The 15,537-nt window shown below is 46.1% G+C and overlaps 1 protein-coding gene across 1 annotated transcript; it reads right to left on the bottom strand.

Annotated features, from left to right (window-relative positions):
- Positions 1-2,945: 2,945 nt before the first annotated feature.
- LOC311001327 (L-amino-acid oxidase-like) lies at positions 2,946-15,222 on the bottom strand. Its single transcript, XM_083992384.1, has 8 exons — positions 15,123-15,222; positions 6,907-6,959; positions 6,121-6,353; positions 4,942-5,054; positions 4,647-4,848; positions 4,372-4,440; positions 3,923-4,059; positions 2,946-3,829 (listed from the first exon to the last, which is right to left on the bottom strand). Exons 2-8 carry the CDS (start codon positions 6,935-6,937, stop codon positions 3,040-3,042), a joined length of 1,575 nt encoding a protein of 524 aa, XP_083848510.1. The 5' UTR covers positions 6,938-6,959; positions 15,123-15,222; the 3' UTR covers positions 2,946-3,039.
- Positions 15,223-15,537: the final 315 nt, after the last annotated feature.

Here is a 15,537-nt window from a genome sequence, read left to right as displayed (position 1 = left end):
AATACCATGAATGGAAAGCATAAGAAACTACATAAAACAAGTTGCTACTGACTTTTCAGTATCATAAAGCACTGTCCTGGTTTACATAAGACATGTTATTAATGTTCATGCACTTTAATGTCTCCAGCTGTACAGTGTTTATTAATTTGTACATTGTACAAAGTTTTGGAATAAATGCATGAGACTTTTTCCTTTTTATGTTTTTTTTTTCAGTCACATATATCGTGATATATCGCTGATGAAATTTCTTGCAATATATCGAATATCGCAGATATCGTGTATCGTGATATTATCATTATCGTGGGCCAAATATCGCCACAGTATCGAATCGTGAGTTACCCATATCGTCCCACCCCTAGTGAATATATGTCCAACGTTGCGTTTTTGACAGACATTTTCTCGCATTTGAATGCACTTAATCTCCAGCTGCAAGGAAAAGAGAAATCAGTGGTGGATCTGGTGGAAAAACTTGATGCGTTTGGGAACAAACTTGACCTTTTTAACGCAGATTTGTTGTCGGGGAGGCTGTTGCACTTCAGTACACTGAAGACGGTGGGACAAAGCCACGTAACAGACAAGATGAAGAAATTCATCACACAATTAAAAGACAACTTCTCCTCCAGGTTCGATGACTTTTTAATTCCCAGGGATGTCATTCGATTTGTGCGTGACCCTTTCACCATCAACCCAAGTGGAGAATTCTCCACAAACGCAGTGAAAATGATGCCTTTGGACCAAGCGGCCATTCAGAGCGAGCTGGCTGAAATCCAGGCCGCAGGTGACCTGAAGGCTGCTCTCCGTGGTGCTGAAAGCCTGAGCGTATTTTGGTTGTCCTGTCCTGAGGAGTATGGCACATTGAAAACGCTGGCTATGTATGTGCTCACCATGTTCGGTTCAACTTACACCTGCGAGGCTGCGTTCTCCAAAATGAACAACATAAAAACACATGAGAGGAACTGTCAAACCAGTCTTTGGAGGACTCTTTGCGCATAAGTCTGACAGCAGCCAAGCCTGATGTAAAAAAGTTGGTGTCAGAGGGGAAATGTAATTTCAGCCATTGAGCAGTATGAGTGGCCCATTTCAGCCTTGTGATTTGAAATCGCTATAGCGCACTTAACGTTTTATTTGATTTGTAACCTGTTTTTGTTCTGATACCAGGTTAGTATTTATTTACCATGCTATTTTAAGTTATGCTAGCCAGTTGGTTTTCCCTCCTTTTTTGTACGGAGAAGTCTGGTTTGAAGTTTGTTGAGACTTTGAAATAAAAACCAAATGTTAAGTAAGGGCATAAGGAAAAGTTATGTGTGGGAAAAAAATAACAAGAACTGTGTGAAACAATAAATGTACTGTAAAAAAAAAAAAGTGCAGCGAGTTTGTCCTCATTTCGGGATAAAGCCTAAATAGAGTCATAATTGGTGGGGATTACTGATAGTTAAGAGTCTCAGTCGTTGACATGATATTTTCTCCTTTTTTTTCTCCTCACAATTTTGGAATCCAGTCGCGGGCCGGATTGAACGGTTCGGCGGGCTGGATTCGGCCCGCGGGCCGCCAGTTGATGATCACTGGTCTAATGGGTCTGAACAATGTTTGTATGCCCTGCATAGCCTTAAATATTTGAACTCTAACTACAGTGTGTTATTTAAAATCCATGGAACAAGGGATTTTCAGTTCCGTAAACTAGGTGGTGAAAAATTAGTTCCCACTTTCCCTCCCATCTTTTAGCCAGTGTGTCACTCCCATGATTGACAATTCCTGTACAGACTGGTCACACCCTGTTTCATCACTCAGTGATGTAAATCAAATTAAACTTCTGACAAATCAAAAGTAGAACTGCAAAAAATAAAACTTTGGGTCAAACCAAGGACGGAGGAAAATGATCGAAGTCTGATCACAGAAAAATGACACAAGGATTCAAACCAGATGATCACAAAAACATTTACAATATTTCTGTAAATACTCACATAATTTCCAGTTCACCATATGTAGCTCCATCTCAGTTTGAAGACCCAACTTCTTTTTGTCTTTGGTGGCCAAAGGAGGATGATGAGAGAGAGAAAAACACACAGAAAGAAAATGTATTAAATTCTTCAAACTCAGTAGGTACAGCAACAGTGAAAAATTATATGCAAAAACTAAGTAACAGTGTAATGAACATGCAAATGCAAATTTTGCGACCCTTCTGTAAAGAAAAAAAAAGTAAAATGTAACAATTTTGAAAATTCTCTGCAGAGGAAGAAAAATATAACCGCTGTTTTCTCACACTGATGTTTCCACAATGAGATTTTTTATTCATAATCTACTAATATATATTCATTCAATCAATTAATTGGATGAAGTACAAATCACTGTTCAGGTCTCATGATCACATATAAAAAGTTTACTGTTATGCAATTTTGGGTCATTTTATGGGAACTTTGCCCAAAGTAAAACTGCCGAGAGGGAATGGGAAATCATTCATTTGTCTTGTGCTTTATTTGCAAACCACATGTTTGTCTTTCCCATGGTGGTTGATTGTCAGTCTGCATCACACGGAGGAACCAGCCCTATCAAACTGTATCACACACGACTTTCATCTGCATATTAAACATTTCTTTGATAATTCATGGAGAGCTGCTGTTGGTGGTGCAGTGACACATGACTGAATTCATTAGGTTCAGTGTTTGTTCATTATGATTCTCAAGAAGACATTTTAGTGCTTGGAAAAGTTCTGAAGAAGTGTGAATATTTGGTTGCAACATCTGTTGTGAGAATATATAGTATATAATATGGATCAACAAGTTTGGGACAGAATCATTCATGCACAAATTCTGGTTTAATACATTTGTTAATAGTCATAAAATTTGTGCTGAACGCTTTTTTTGTGTGAAGAGTGAGCACATTGCAGGCAGTTGGTTCATCCTTAGGAAAAACACACACATCTCCAAAATAAGACCACAGAGTTTTATTTCCTCTTTAACACATATGATCAAGGCAAGAAGAAAAGATTGTCAGATTACAATAACACTGGATTTCCTCCAAAACCAATTCTACAGCCTAGAGCTAATCTCGCTGTTCAGCTGGTTCCTTGTGCACTCCTTTGTTAATGTTTGTAGCTGCCCTGATCGCTGATTTCATCGCTGTCTCGATCCAGGCGTGAGGGAAAGCCGTGTGTTCGCCGGCGAAGTGCACCCTGCCTTCTTTTCTGAAGAGCTCCTTAGAGTACTCTAAATGTTGGTAAGGTGTGAAGAGAGCGTAGGCGCCCAAACTGTGAGGATCTGTGCTCCACCTCTTCACCACCACTCCTGTGCAGAGAGACCTGACACGCTCTCCATGGATCTTCACCAAATCCCTCAGAGCCAGTTCTTTCAGATCTTCATCGCTGGCTCCTAGGAAGAGGAGGGAGTCGTCGGACCAGGTGTAGGAAGCCAGGAGGACGCCGATGGTCTTGTTCGTTGAGAAACTGTGACTGGGGTAGTAGATGTAACGAGAGGGTCTGTCAGTGATGCTCTTTCCTCCATGGATGCCGTCCTCCTCCCAGAACGTCTCATTGAAGGTGAGGATGATCTTAGTGGAGCTGTCGTAGTGCACCGCCCTCAGAGCCTCCATCTTGTGAATGGAGAGTGGTGGATCAAAGTCCATGAAGAGAGCTGCTTTGGCTGTGGTTGTTACAAGGACAACATCTGCATGAAGGTCCGTCAAAGAGGAATGGTTTTCCATCTGATATGACACAGTCACACCTTCAGATGACTGATTGATACGTTTGACCTTGGAGCTGAGGAGTATTGGGACGTCAAGTTGACTGAGAAAAGCTTTTGGAAGAAGGTCCGACCCGCCGGTCACCTCATAGTACCTTGAATACAGAAAGACAAAGCTGTTAATAATCTATTTTTGATATATATAATGTTGATGATAAGACTGAAGACAAGGTCATGGTGTGAATTACTTGGTGTTGTCACTGATCTGAGTCTGGAGGTAGAGCATCTCCGTCAGTGCTGTGTACATCAGACTCTGTTCATTGAGCAGGTCTCCGATCATTCTCACCGCCTCTGAACTCAGATTTCCTTCTTCTTTTAAATACTCCTGTTGAACACATATTATTGCTCAACTGGTTTAAAATGTTTGACAGGGTGTTATGGACATTTGACATGACGGGATATAGGACACTGTCTTTATTTTCCAATTACAATATTGGAAGCATATTTACTTGTTTGATAAGTTTGATTTTCATTAAAATATACCTGCAAGAAAAACTGCAAAGCTGTAAGCCAAAGGAGTCGCTTATTATGTCTTTCAGGTTAACTGTTACTTGGTTAACATTAGTATATAGATCTTATCTGTAATGCTTTCAGTCATACAATGTTTATTGAATGATGAGATCACTTTGTGTTTTACCTTTACAGAGTACTGGTCATATATTTTTAATGCAGCCCGGCAACCGTTAGCCTCCACTTCATGTTTCACCTTCAACAGAGATAATGAAGTCACTTATCTTATCAGCTGAAAATGTCCATGTGCAGTATCAAACTGACATCTGCAACATACAAAATACTGAACCGGCAAATTTTGAAAATGAACTCTTCTATGCTGATGACACACTGCTGTAGTTGTGTTGAGTGTTTCTATGGTTTGTGACTCAGAACAGAAACTTCCTGATCTGTTTTACGTACCTTCTGCAGAGCTTGCTGCAGCAGTTCGTCAGGCGACTTCCCTTTCTCACTTTCATCTACATTGTACTTGAGGACGTCAGGGTTTGATTGCACAGCGTACGCCCGCACCCGCTGTCTATTGACCAGGTAAAAGGTCTGAGGGTCAAACATGATGAACTCATTCAACTTGACCCCAAGCTCTTTAGCCAACCAAAGGACGATCCTGCTCAGGAGATCAATAATGTTATTAGTTAGAGGTGGAAGATCATTTACATACTGTATATAATAAGTGTTTCTGTGGAACGATTAAACGCACTGGTGGGAATGTGGGATCCTCATGGCACCCAGTTCAGCGTACCAGCCCTCTTTCTCATTCCTGTAGGTCTCCACACGACCTCCAATGCGATCATCAGCCTCTACTATGGTTACCTTATGAAAACACATGGGTATATACATCTGAAGTGAGTCCAGTCTAACGGTGTTTGTATTACCTCTTGTCATCTAGTTTCTGGCCTCTTTACTTGGGGTCCGTTTCAGAAAGCGGGATTATACTCAGAGTATGTTGAGCCTGAGATGAGGAAAAGTCAGAGTCTTCCGTTTCAGAGAGCAGGATCAGCATAATGTGAGTGAGTCGCTATGGCAACGTGGCGGGGGGGGGGGGGGGGGGGGGGGGGGGCGAGCATGAGAAAATGCATTGCCAACCAAAACTTAAAACAAAAAGTGTCGGCCTTGGATTTGAACCCGGGCTGACTGTGCAAAAGCCACACCTCCTACCAAGTGAGCTATATGACTATGCAATCTGTCTTTTGTCAATGTGTTTTTGTCCCATTTTCAGAGTTTTTTTTAGAGAATGCACTGCACTCTTTTTCCCACGTCAGCTCACAAGGTTTCGGCTGAATATGATGTTTTTTTAATGTGTTCATACTCCACATACGCCATCATTTAACTCTCCAGTTGGGTTGGAGTGAAATTCGCGGGTCTGTTTCTTTCTTTCTGTCTTTGTGAATCGTGCCACCTGTGCTCCACTGATGATGTCTTCTTGTGCTCACGGTGAACGCGCCTCCCCCAGGCTCAACATCCTCTGGGTTGATTGAACTAATTCTTATCAGCTGTGTTAAGCATATTTAATAATATGAGTGGCAAAGCCATGTTAAATAAGTCACGCGAGAACAGGTGTGCCTGCAAGACTAGGATGTTGTTGTGAGCATGCACAATAAACGGTCAGTGAACGAGTTCTTCCGACCAAACAAAGACATGGCTGTCTTTCTTTTTCTCCCGTGAATAATAAGCACATTGGTGACTGTGTTACAATAGACTGCTGCAGAAATGTCCAGCGCTACAAGCTGTTCTGAAACCGAAAACTCAGTTTTCCAGCTTAGGCTCAATCAACCCTGAGCTAGGGATTTGACTCAGAGTTTGTTGAGCCTGCTTCCTGAAACGGACCCCTGATCTTCAGGCTAACCCTCTCCCACTGCCCTGTTGGCTTGTACTGTACATTGTGTCCTGCGTCTTGCAGCAGCTTAGCGGCCGTCAGTCCGGCCATGCCAGCTCCGACAACAACAACATGATGAGATGTGTTCATGTGTGGGAGGCCGTGCTTCATCGTCTTCAGCAGATCATTGTAATCTTTGTCCTCTAGACAATCAGCCAGATCTTCGTTCATGCTCACAGCTGCAGAGTGACCATGGTGCAGTGTGGGCAGCAGCAGCAGCAGCAACGTGACTGCAACTGGAGGGACGATGAAATGAAAACATGCTGTTTACTGCCACAAGGAACTTGTACCAAAAGACTTTACACTGTCGAACATGCACAAATATTTAGTCTGGACAAACACACTGTATTTGATCTTGTCTGCATCACAATTACAGACACTTAACTGATGCTGTCATGAATAAGGAGAATAATGGAATAGGAATAAGATATTCAGAAGTTCCTCCCGACAGTTTCGCTCAAGTTTCTGTGGGGTTTAGCAAAAAAAAGGTTAATAAATAAATTTGACCTCTCCTGATTTCATCACATAGCCTAGTCATTAAATTTAAACTGTACCAGTGTAAATCTCAGGGTGATAAAACCGCAGTCAGGGAACAGGAAGTGATGACTTTATTATACAGTATTAACACTGTCAGATTTCAATGATCAGACTGATGTGCGACCTCACAGCTGCTCCAGCTCTAACTCACTCAAAATGTTCACATGATTCCAAAGTTAATATAAAGAGATTAAATATATATATACAACATATATATATATAGACAAAAACATCAAATTGTAAAATACCTACAGAATTTGTGGTTCACCTCCATCTGCTCCATCAGTATGTGACCCAAACCGTTGCTGTTTGTTGTCATGAGGAGGAAGAGAAAAAATACATCAGAGCTCATGTTTCAATCCTAGAAAGTCCTGACTTCTCTCTCAACGTGTGTTACTGAGGTTCACACAACACAACAACACAAAAGCTCATTTAGGGAAAACATTTAAAAAATGTATAAAAAAATAAATAAAATGCAGTTTCTGTTAAGTGTTACTTTCAGTCACCACAGTGCATGTCCTGAAAATAACTGAAAACTGTATTTAATTGTCACTGTTATTTTTGAATGAATCAATAATAGGCCTATTTGCACTGATGTAGATTTGAAAAGGACAACACCGAATAAAAATGTTTAAAAACAAAAATATTTTATGTACATATGAACTCCAACCTTGTTAGGTTAGGTTACTTTATTGGTCTCCACCAGGGAGAAATTTGTCGCGGAGACAGGGAACGAGTTGCATACATAAAAACACATACAGTGCAAAACGTACATCAGGTTAAAAAACTGGTGGAGTAAAAACAGACCACACTGGACAATCCTGCACATACTATATGTAATGGTATGTGCAGTCACATTTCTGCCTCCTTAATTGACGTGAGTGGGTTGGCCTATGAGGTGGAGGAGTGAGGGCATATAGGGAGGCTCTAACCCCCCCTCTCTTCCTCTTGCTCCCTGGCACTGAGCTCCACCCACTTCCTGGTTGCAGCTTTCCGCTTTCACACAGGCAAGCGCGCATGACTCTTACCCGGGAGGTGTGGGTTCAATCCCCGCCCGGGCCCTCTTCACCTTGCCACACTTGGCGTTGTCGGCAGGATTAATTCAGTTAAGGCGGAGACGTGTGTTCCTTATTTAGGTATTTTTTTGTTGTTTTTCTTCATTCCCTTGATTGTGGTTGAATGAACAGAGTGTATGGTGTGAGTGAATGTGTGTGAGTTAAAGGCGAAGCAGCAGTGAGTCTCCTTTTTGTAATTATAATATTTGTGTCCGTAGTTTAAATGTCAGCATCAGAAAACATGGAGGGACAGATGCAGGAGTTGAGGGACCTAGTAGCTCAGTTGAGGGCGGAGAATGAGAGGTTACAGAGAGAGCAGGCAGAAGTTCTGCCTGGTCCTAGTTCTGCACCTCCCATTGCCCGCGAACTTCCTTTAGCACCACCCTCTTCTAGCGCCCCTGCGACAGAGCGACTTATCTTAGTACCCAGAGACAGGAAGTGTCCTGTGTTTAGGGGTAGATCAGGCCTAGGGCTAGAGGAATGGGTTGAGGAAGTCCAGGCGTGCATGAGGGCCCGTCGTCTGTCTACAGCTGACCAAGCCTTCTTCCTTTTTGACCACTTGGAGGGAGAAGCACGTGACGAGATAAAATATCGTTCGACCGTAGAAAGAAACGACCCGGCCAAGATTATTGCTGTATTGAGAGAACTGTATGGTTGTACCGACTCCTATGTTGCCCTGCAGGAGGCGTTCTTCTCCAGGCGACAGCAGGAAGGGGAGACGCTCCAAGAGTTCTCCCTTGCTCTGATGAGCTTGATGGCTTCCATAAAACAACAGGCTCCGAGCGAGATGCCAAACACTGAGGTTTTGATGCGCGACCAGTTCGTCGAATATGTCATCGATGGTTCCCTCCGGCGAGAGCTAAAGCAGCTGGTGCGCAGACAGCCTGCAGTCTCCCTCCTGGAGGTAAGGGCGGAGGCAATCAGGTGGGAGCGGGAGGGGTTATCAGGGGGTGCGCGCGGCCGTAGCCACTCAGTCCCTTCGGTCATGGGTTTGCAGTACGGTGTGCAGGGTATTCCCCCAGCGGTTAGCCCAAGTTCAACTTCTGAATTGCAGGAAGTGAAGGAGATGTTGAAGCTTCAACAGGAGCAGTTAAATAGACTCACTGAATCTCTTTCCCAGCTGCAGAATAACTCTCAGCGTAATCACCCTCCTTACTATGGTCCAGTAATCTGCAAGCGGTGTAATCAACCTGGCCATTTTGCCAGGGAGTGCGAGGGGGCGCGTGGCCCTCCTCGTCCCCGGCCCCATGCGCCGGCTCCTTTCCGGCCGGACAGGCAGCAAGGCCCAGCACAGCATCTGGGAAACTAGCACCCACCGAACTGTGTCAAAGTTGTCAAAGTTCGGGAGGGGTAACCATCGGCTCATCGGACATTTCAAGCACTGAGGGGGGAGGTAAGCTAATTTCTGCTTGTCCGCACGTGGACGTAGTCATGGGGGGAGTAAAAATTCCTTGTTTAGTGGACACAGGATCCATGGTCTCCACTATTTCGGAAAGCTTCTTCCGGCAGCACTTTCAGGCTGGAGTTCAGGGGAAGCTCCAACCTTGCCATTGGCTGCAACTTCAAGCCGCCAATGGCTTGCCAATCCCATACCTCGGTTATTTAGAGCTTGAAGTCACACTCTGCGGTAGGTCGTTGCCAGGGTGTGGGTTACTGGTGGTCAAGGACCCCCCGGCGGGTGGAGCACCTTACTCCCCTGGCATTTTGGGGATGAACGTCCTGCGCAGGTGTTACAGCACGCTTTTTGGGCAACATGGCAAAGCCTTGTTTGATTTGCCCACGGTCACAGGGGCACCACAATCGGTGGTGCAGGCGCTGCAGAAATGCCACCGAACCTCCTTGGATCCCCCTCTTAAGGTCACTGGCAGAGTCAAAGTCCTTGGCAAGAAGGCTTGTCGGATTTCTGGTGGCACAATGCAAATCGTTCCAGCCACATGTTCAGCCCAGTATTCTGGGACTACTGTACTCTTTGAGCCTTTGGAGAAGGGCCTCCCTGCCGGACTGTTGGCCTCTCCAGCACTGGTTAGAGTCGAAGGGGGCACCGCCTACATCCCCGTCGTCAATGTGGGATACTCTGATGTGCTTCTTTACCCACGAACAGTCGTAGGTGCTTTGAGTGAGGCCCATGTAGTCAGTTTGCCCTCTGGAGTGAAGGAGGTTCCATCTTACTTGGCCACAGTGGCATCACAAGCCGCGACCCCGACGCTTCAGGACCGAATAGGTGAGGTGGATTTGTCTGCCTTGCCCATTGACGAACAGAATGAGGCGCGTCTTCTTCTCTGGAAGTATGCTTCCGTCTTCTCATCCTATGAGGGTGATTTAGGCTGCACTAGTCTGATATCCCACGAAATTCCCCTTTTGGATGACGCACCAATTCGTCAGCGCTATCGGCGCATACCACCATCGGACTATGAAGTGGTCAAGGAGCATATTAATCAATTGCTTGAAACGCAGGTCATCAGGGAGAGCTGCAGCCCATTCGCTTCGCCAATTGTTTTGGTCAAGAAGAAAGATGGTAGCCTACGCTTGTGCGTAGACTACAGACAACTCAACAGCCGGACTAGGAAGGACGCTTTTCCGCTTCCTCGAATCGAGGAGTCGCTGGACGCGCTTACTGGTGCCCGCTGGTTTTCCACTTTGGATTTAGCCAGCGGGTACAACCAGGTCCCGGTGTCCGAAGCTGACCGCCCCAAGACGGCATTCTGTACCCCATTCGGTCTCTTCGAGTGGAACAGAATGCCGTTCGGGTTATGTAACGCACCCAGTACGTTCCAGCGGCTAATGCAGCGCATTTTCGGGGACCAGCAATGTCAGACTGTGTTGTTATACCTCGACGACATTGTAGTCTTCTCGTCCACCTTCCAACAACACCTGGAAAGACTTGAAGTGGTTCTACAGAGGCTACAGCGAGAGTGTTTGAAGGCCAAATTGTCTAAATGCTCATTTTTTCAGCAAGAAGTACATTATTTGGGGCATGTCATCTCAGCCCAGGGTGTTTCAACTGACCCCGGCAAAGTGGAGGTGGTAGCCAGCTGGCAGCCCCCGACCACTATCTTGGAGCTGCGATCCTTCCTCGGGTTCGCAAGTTATTATCGTCGCTTCGTGGAGGGTTTCGCCAAGCTGGCTGCCCCTCTCCACCGCCTTGTTGCTGAGCTTGAGAGGTCAAAGGCCAAGCGGTCTGAGCCCCGTGTTTCGGAAAGATGGTTGACAGAACATCAGCAGAGTTTTGACGCCCTGAAATCCAAACTTACCACCGCACCCGTTCTTGCGTACGCTGATTTCTCCCTTCCCTTCATCTTGGAGGTCGACGCAAGTCACGGAGGTCTGGGCGCCGTACTCGCACAAGAGCAAGGAGGGAAAGTGCGGCCCATAGCCTTCGCCAGCCGAAGCTTGAGACCAACAGAGCGTAACCCAGTCAACTATAGCTCCATGAAGCTGGAGTTTTTGGCGCTAAAATGGGCTATGACGGAGAAATTCCGTGAGTACTTGCTTGGCCACAAGTGTGTTGTATTTACGGATAACAATCCTCTTAGCCATTTGTCCTCAGCTAAACTTGGAGCCTTGGAACAGCGTTGGGCAGCCCAGTTGGCATCATTCGACTTTGAAATTCGGTATCGGCCTGGCAAGAACAACACGAACGCAGATGCGTTGTCCCGCTTACATCCACCGATGGACGCCGACTTGGGGGCCATAGTGTCCGGTACCCCACTTCCACAGCCTCTAAAAAAGGCCCTTCAAGCCCGACGGCCTTCAGCATGTCAGTCGGCTGTCTGGGCCTTGCCACAGTATCCGCCAGCTGACATTGGCGCACTTCAGCAAGCCGACCCGGTGATCCTTGAAGTGTTGGCTTTTTGGCGACAGAAGCAATATCCGGGTCGTGAAGAACGCAAGCAACTGTCCCAGCGTTCTTTGGTTCTTCTCAAGCAGTGGGGCAGACTGATTGAGCAGGCCGGAGTTGTTTATAGAAAAGTCTTGCGCCCAGAGGGGGGTGGAACAGTTCTTCAGGTACTCCTGCCTGTTGCATTGCAGAGGAGAGTTCTTACAGAGGTGCATCAAAATCATGGCCACCCAGGTGTTGAGAGGACGTTGGAGTTGCTGCGGCAACGGTGTTACTGGGCAGGAATGTCTGAAGACGTGAGGCACTGGTGTCGGACCTGTGAACGGTGCTTGGTGGCCAAGGATTCTGGGCCACCTGTCCGTAGCTTCATGGGGCATCTGCTTGCTTCGGAGCCGAACGAGATCTTGGCGATGGATTACACCATGTTGGAGCCAACCCAAAATGGGTTGGAGAACGTCCTCGTCCTCACTGACGTGTTTAGTAAATACACCCTTGCTATCCCTACCCGTGACCAACGGGCCTCCACCGTTGCTCATGTCCTTGTCACTGAATGGTTTTCAAAGTTTGGTGTCCCGGTACGGATTCATTCCGATCAGGGCCGAAACTTCGAAAGCGCCCTTGTTCGGCAGCTATGTTGTTTGTACGGCATTGAAAAATCTCGCACTACACCGTACCATCCAGCGGGTAACGGTCAGTGCGAGCGTTTTAACCGCACCCTGCATGACTTGCTGCGCACTCTACCAACATCACGAAAACGTGACTGGCATTCTTGTTTGCCACAGTTGTTGTATGCTTACAACACCATCCCACACCAATCGACAGGAGAATCGCCCTTTTTCCTCATGTTCGGCCGTGAGGCCAGACTCCCAGTCGATTTCTTGCTGGGGCGGGTGAAGGACCCCATTAGTGGCTCAGTAAATGACTGGGTCCAGGAACATCAGACCCGGCTGCATCTGGCTTTCGACGGTGTCCGAGATCGGCTGAAGGACGCAGCCCAGCGCCGGAAAGAACGCCACGATCAGACTGTGCGGTCAGTGCCTTTGGCAGAAGGTCAATTAGTGTTGTTGCGGGAATTTGGTTGGAAAGGCCGACACAAAATTCAGGATAAGTGGAACCATGTGGTACATCAGGTGGTGAAAGCTCCCTCTGGAGATGGTTCGGTGTACACAGTAGCACCAGCAGATGACCTTGCTAAGGTCAAACGAGTGCATCGCACTCTGCTCAAAGCCGTAGCTGGGTTGCCTGCCCCAGATGGCACTTCTGTTCCCTCGACCAGTCCGGCCAATCTGCCAGTCAGGCAAGACGAACTGTCGGACGAAGACGACTTGTTGGCCTTGGTAAGGGAAACTTCTTTTCCTCCAGCTGATTGTGATACATTACCTACCACCTCGACGGAACCCTTGCCCCCGGCACAGTTTGCTCCTTCGATCGCCCCGCAGCAAAGGGTACCGCCATTAGCACCTTCCTCTGGTTCAGCGGCGTCATTACCACCTTCTCAGCCCGCTCTGTCACAAGTTTCTCCCCCAGAAGGAACCAGGCGACGGACAGCCCGGACTACGGCTGGCCACCATTCAAACCGTCACCATTTGCCTCGACCCACAACTATTCAGTCCAATACCGTGTCTGCCTGCTTTAGGCCTTGGTGTTAACTTGTGTTCTTGCATCGTCGGGCCGACGATGAAAAAGGGGGGGGTGCATTGTAATGGTATGTGCAGTCACATTTCTGCCTCCTTAATTGACGTGAGTGGGTTGGCCTATGAGGTGGAGGAGTGAGGGCATATAGGGAGGCTCTAACCCCCCCTCTCTTCCTCTTGCTCCCTGGCACTGAGCTCCACCCACTTCCTGGTTGCAGCTTTCCGCTTTCACACAGGTAAGGTGCATGGCTGCAGTGCTGCTGCTCATGTTTTGGCTCTCACTGGATGGTATTAATTTATTTTATTTGTGTTGTTAGCGGGTAGTTTTGGCCGCGGTTACTGTCCCCGTTCCAGTACGCAACTGTGACTGGAGGACTAAGGTGCGTATTCGCAGCATCTCTTGTGTTTTGAGTAATTAGTGGCATCAGCTGATTGGCAACCTGTTGATTTTCCCTGTAGCTTCCGGACGCTCCATCCGCAGACCTGAGACGCTCCATCCTCCACGGAGCAGTACATTCTCCCTCCTTGGTTGGTCACAAGGACGCCTGCAAAATATTCTACTACTGCTTGGACACATTAAGATAAGTAGCCTGGGATCACTGCTGCTTCGCCGGGCCTCGAGTCGAGCCGCGACTCAGTGAAGACTGTAAACTGATTATCTGACTTTTTAATTGTTGTCGGCGGATTTCACCGCTGCTCAACGCTGCGCCTCGGCGCATTCTCTGCTCGCCACAGACTGTGACACCTGCCGCCTGCAGACGCTCCCTCTGCCCCGTCCTGCGCTACGGGCAGAGCGGCTGTATCACAAGGATTCGTGGCTGTGTGGTGTCTCTGTGTGTGTGTGTGTGTGTGTGTGTGTGTGTGTGTGTGTGTGTGCGTGTGTGGGTGAGAGAAACAGGTTGATGAGTGTGAGTGTGTATGCGAGTGTGTGAATTGAGGGGTTATGATGGGGCCCAGGTGAACCATCAGATTTAGGATTTATGTTTATTGTTTTCTTTATTTTTCTTGATTTAGTATTTGTTTCATGATTAATTAATAAGAAATCATTTAGGTTATTTCTGGCCAGAGGTTATTTTCTTTGGTTACTTTTTGGTTTCTTTGTTTCATTTGGTTTTGGGTTAAGCACCAATCATTTATTGGTCTAATCTGTGTTTTTCCCTTAACCTGGTTAATTTTGTATTAAGATAAATTGTTTCTATTTTTTGTTTCTTGGAAACTGTTATATATATTGTTTGTTTATTGTTTATGGTGGTTCCCTTATTAATTGTCCCCTTTCTGTTTCCTGTTCCTAGTATCTGAGAGCCAGCGGTGGAGGTGGTGTCCCTGGGTGATGGTTTCCCTCTGTGTGCTGTGTGACACCTTCTTGGTTTGTTTTCTCTACACATTATAGTTTTGAGTTGTTTCACGTGTGAATGGGGTGCTCTTTAACATGAAGGATTTCCTTCCCCTCTTACCCCTCCCTGCTGTGCCTTCTCATCATTACAGGAACTAGTTATCCCCCCATTCCCCCCCCATACTTTTAAGCTTGCAATATTTGGATATCTGTTGTGAAAATAAAATCTATTGTTATAATTTATTGAACCACGTCTCCTGCCATTTTGAGTTGCGTACCTGTGTGTCCTTTTTGTTTTGTTGATTATATTTAAATTTCACTTTAAAGGTCCTGGGGTGAAACCCCCCAGGTGGCGTTGTCGGTTTAAGTTACAGCAATTATAGATTTGAGTAAATTCCCTTTATTAATTTAATTATTTTTGGTCCTACCACCCTCGTACCGCCACATATATATAATAACAACATTTTTATTATTTACGGTAATTTGTGGAACTTCAGGAAGTTTGTGTCAAACAGGTAGGCTTTTAAATCACTCAGTAACCACTCATTCTGTTGTTTTTTTGTCCTAATAAATGTGTATCTATTAACGACTCAAATAAAGCATCTTACCTTTTCAGGAGCTTCAGTGTCAGAATCTACAGTAACAATGTGAAGTGCTGGAATTTCTTTGATCAATTCAGTTTCCCTGCAAACAGTGCGACTCCCTCACTTGCTCTGGTATTTGAATGTTTGCTCATCCTAATTCAACAAAGTCTCACCCCTTTTTATCAGAAGTTGGACGCTTCGTCAATGCCCCCTGACGCCCACAGGCTGACGTCGAGGGAGTACCCTTGACCCTTGAAAAGGGTTATCCACATAGGCAAGGCAATTGCATCACTTGCTCTGGTATTTGAATGTTTGCTCATCCCAATTCAACAAAGTCTCACCCCTTTTTATCAGAAGTTGGACGCTTGGTCAATGTGTTGTGTCTCTCCTTGGTCTGTTAAGATAACCAAAACTTTTGTGAGGCTTGAGGCATTGCCAG

Source organism: Trachurus trachurus (assembly GCF_905171665.1).
Source record: "Trachurus trachurus genome assembly, chromosome: 18".
Taxonomy (NCBI): domain Eukaryota; kingdom Metazoa; phylum Chordata; class Actinopteri; order Carangiformes; family Carangidae; genus Trachurus; species Trachurus trachurus.
This window is presented reverse-complemented; position numbering and strand designations above follow the sequence as displayed.

Coding starts and splice junctions, on each gene's coding strand:
- LOC311001327 (XM_083992384.1), bottom strand. CDS start 6,937: ATGGAGCAGATGGAGGTGAACCACAAATTCT. Junction 5,055..6,120: donor TGCAAGACGCAGGACACAAT/GTACAGTACAAG, acceptor TGTTTTCATAAG/GTAACCATAGTAGAGGCTGA. Junction 4,060..4,371: donor ATGACCAGTACTCTGTAAAG/GTAAAACACAAA, acceptor TGTGTTCAACAG/GAGTATTTAAAAGAAGAAGG.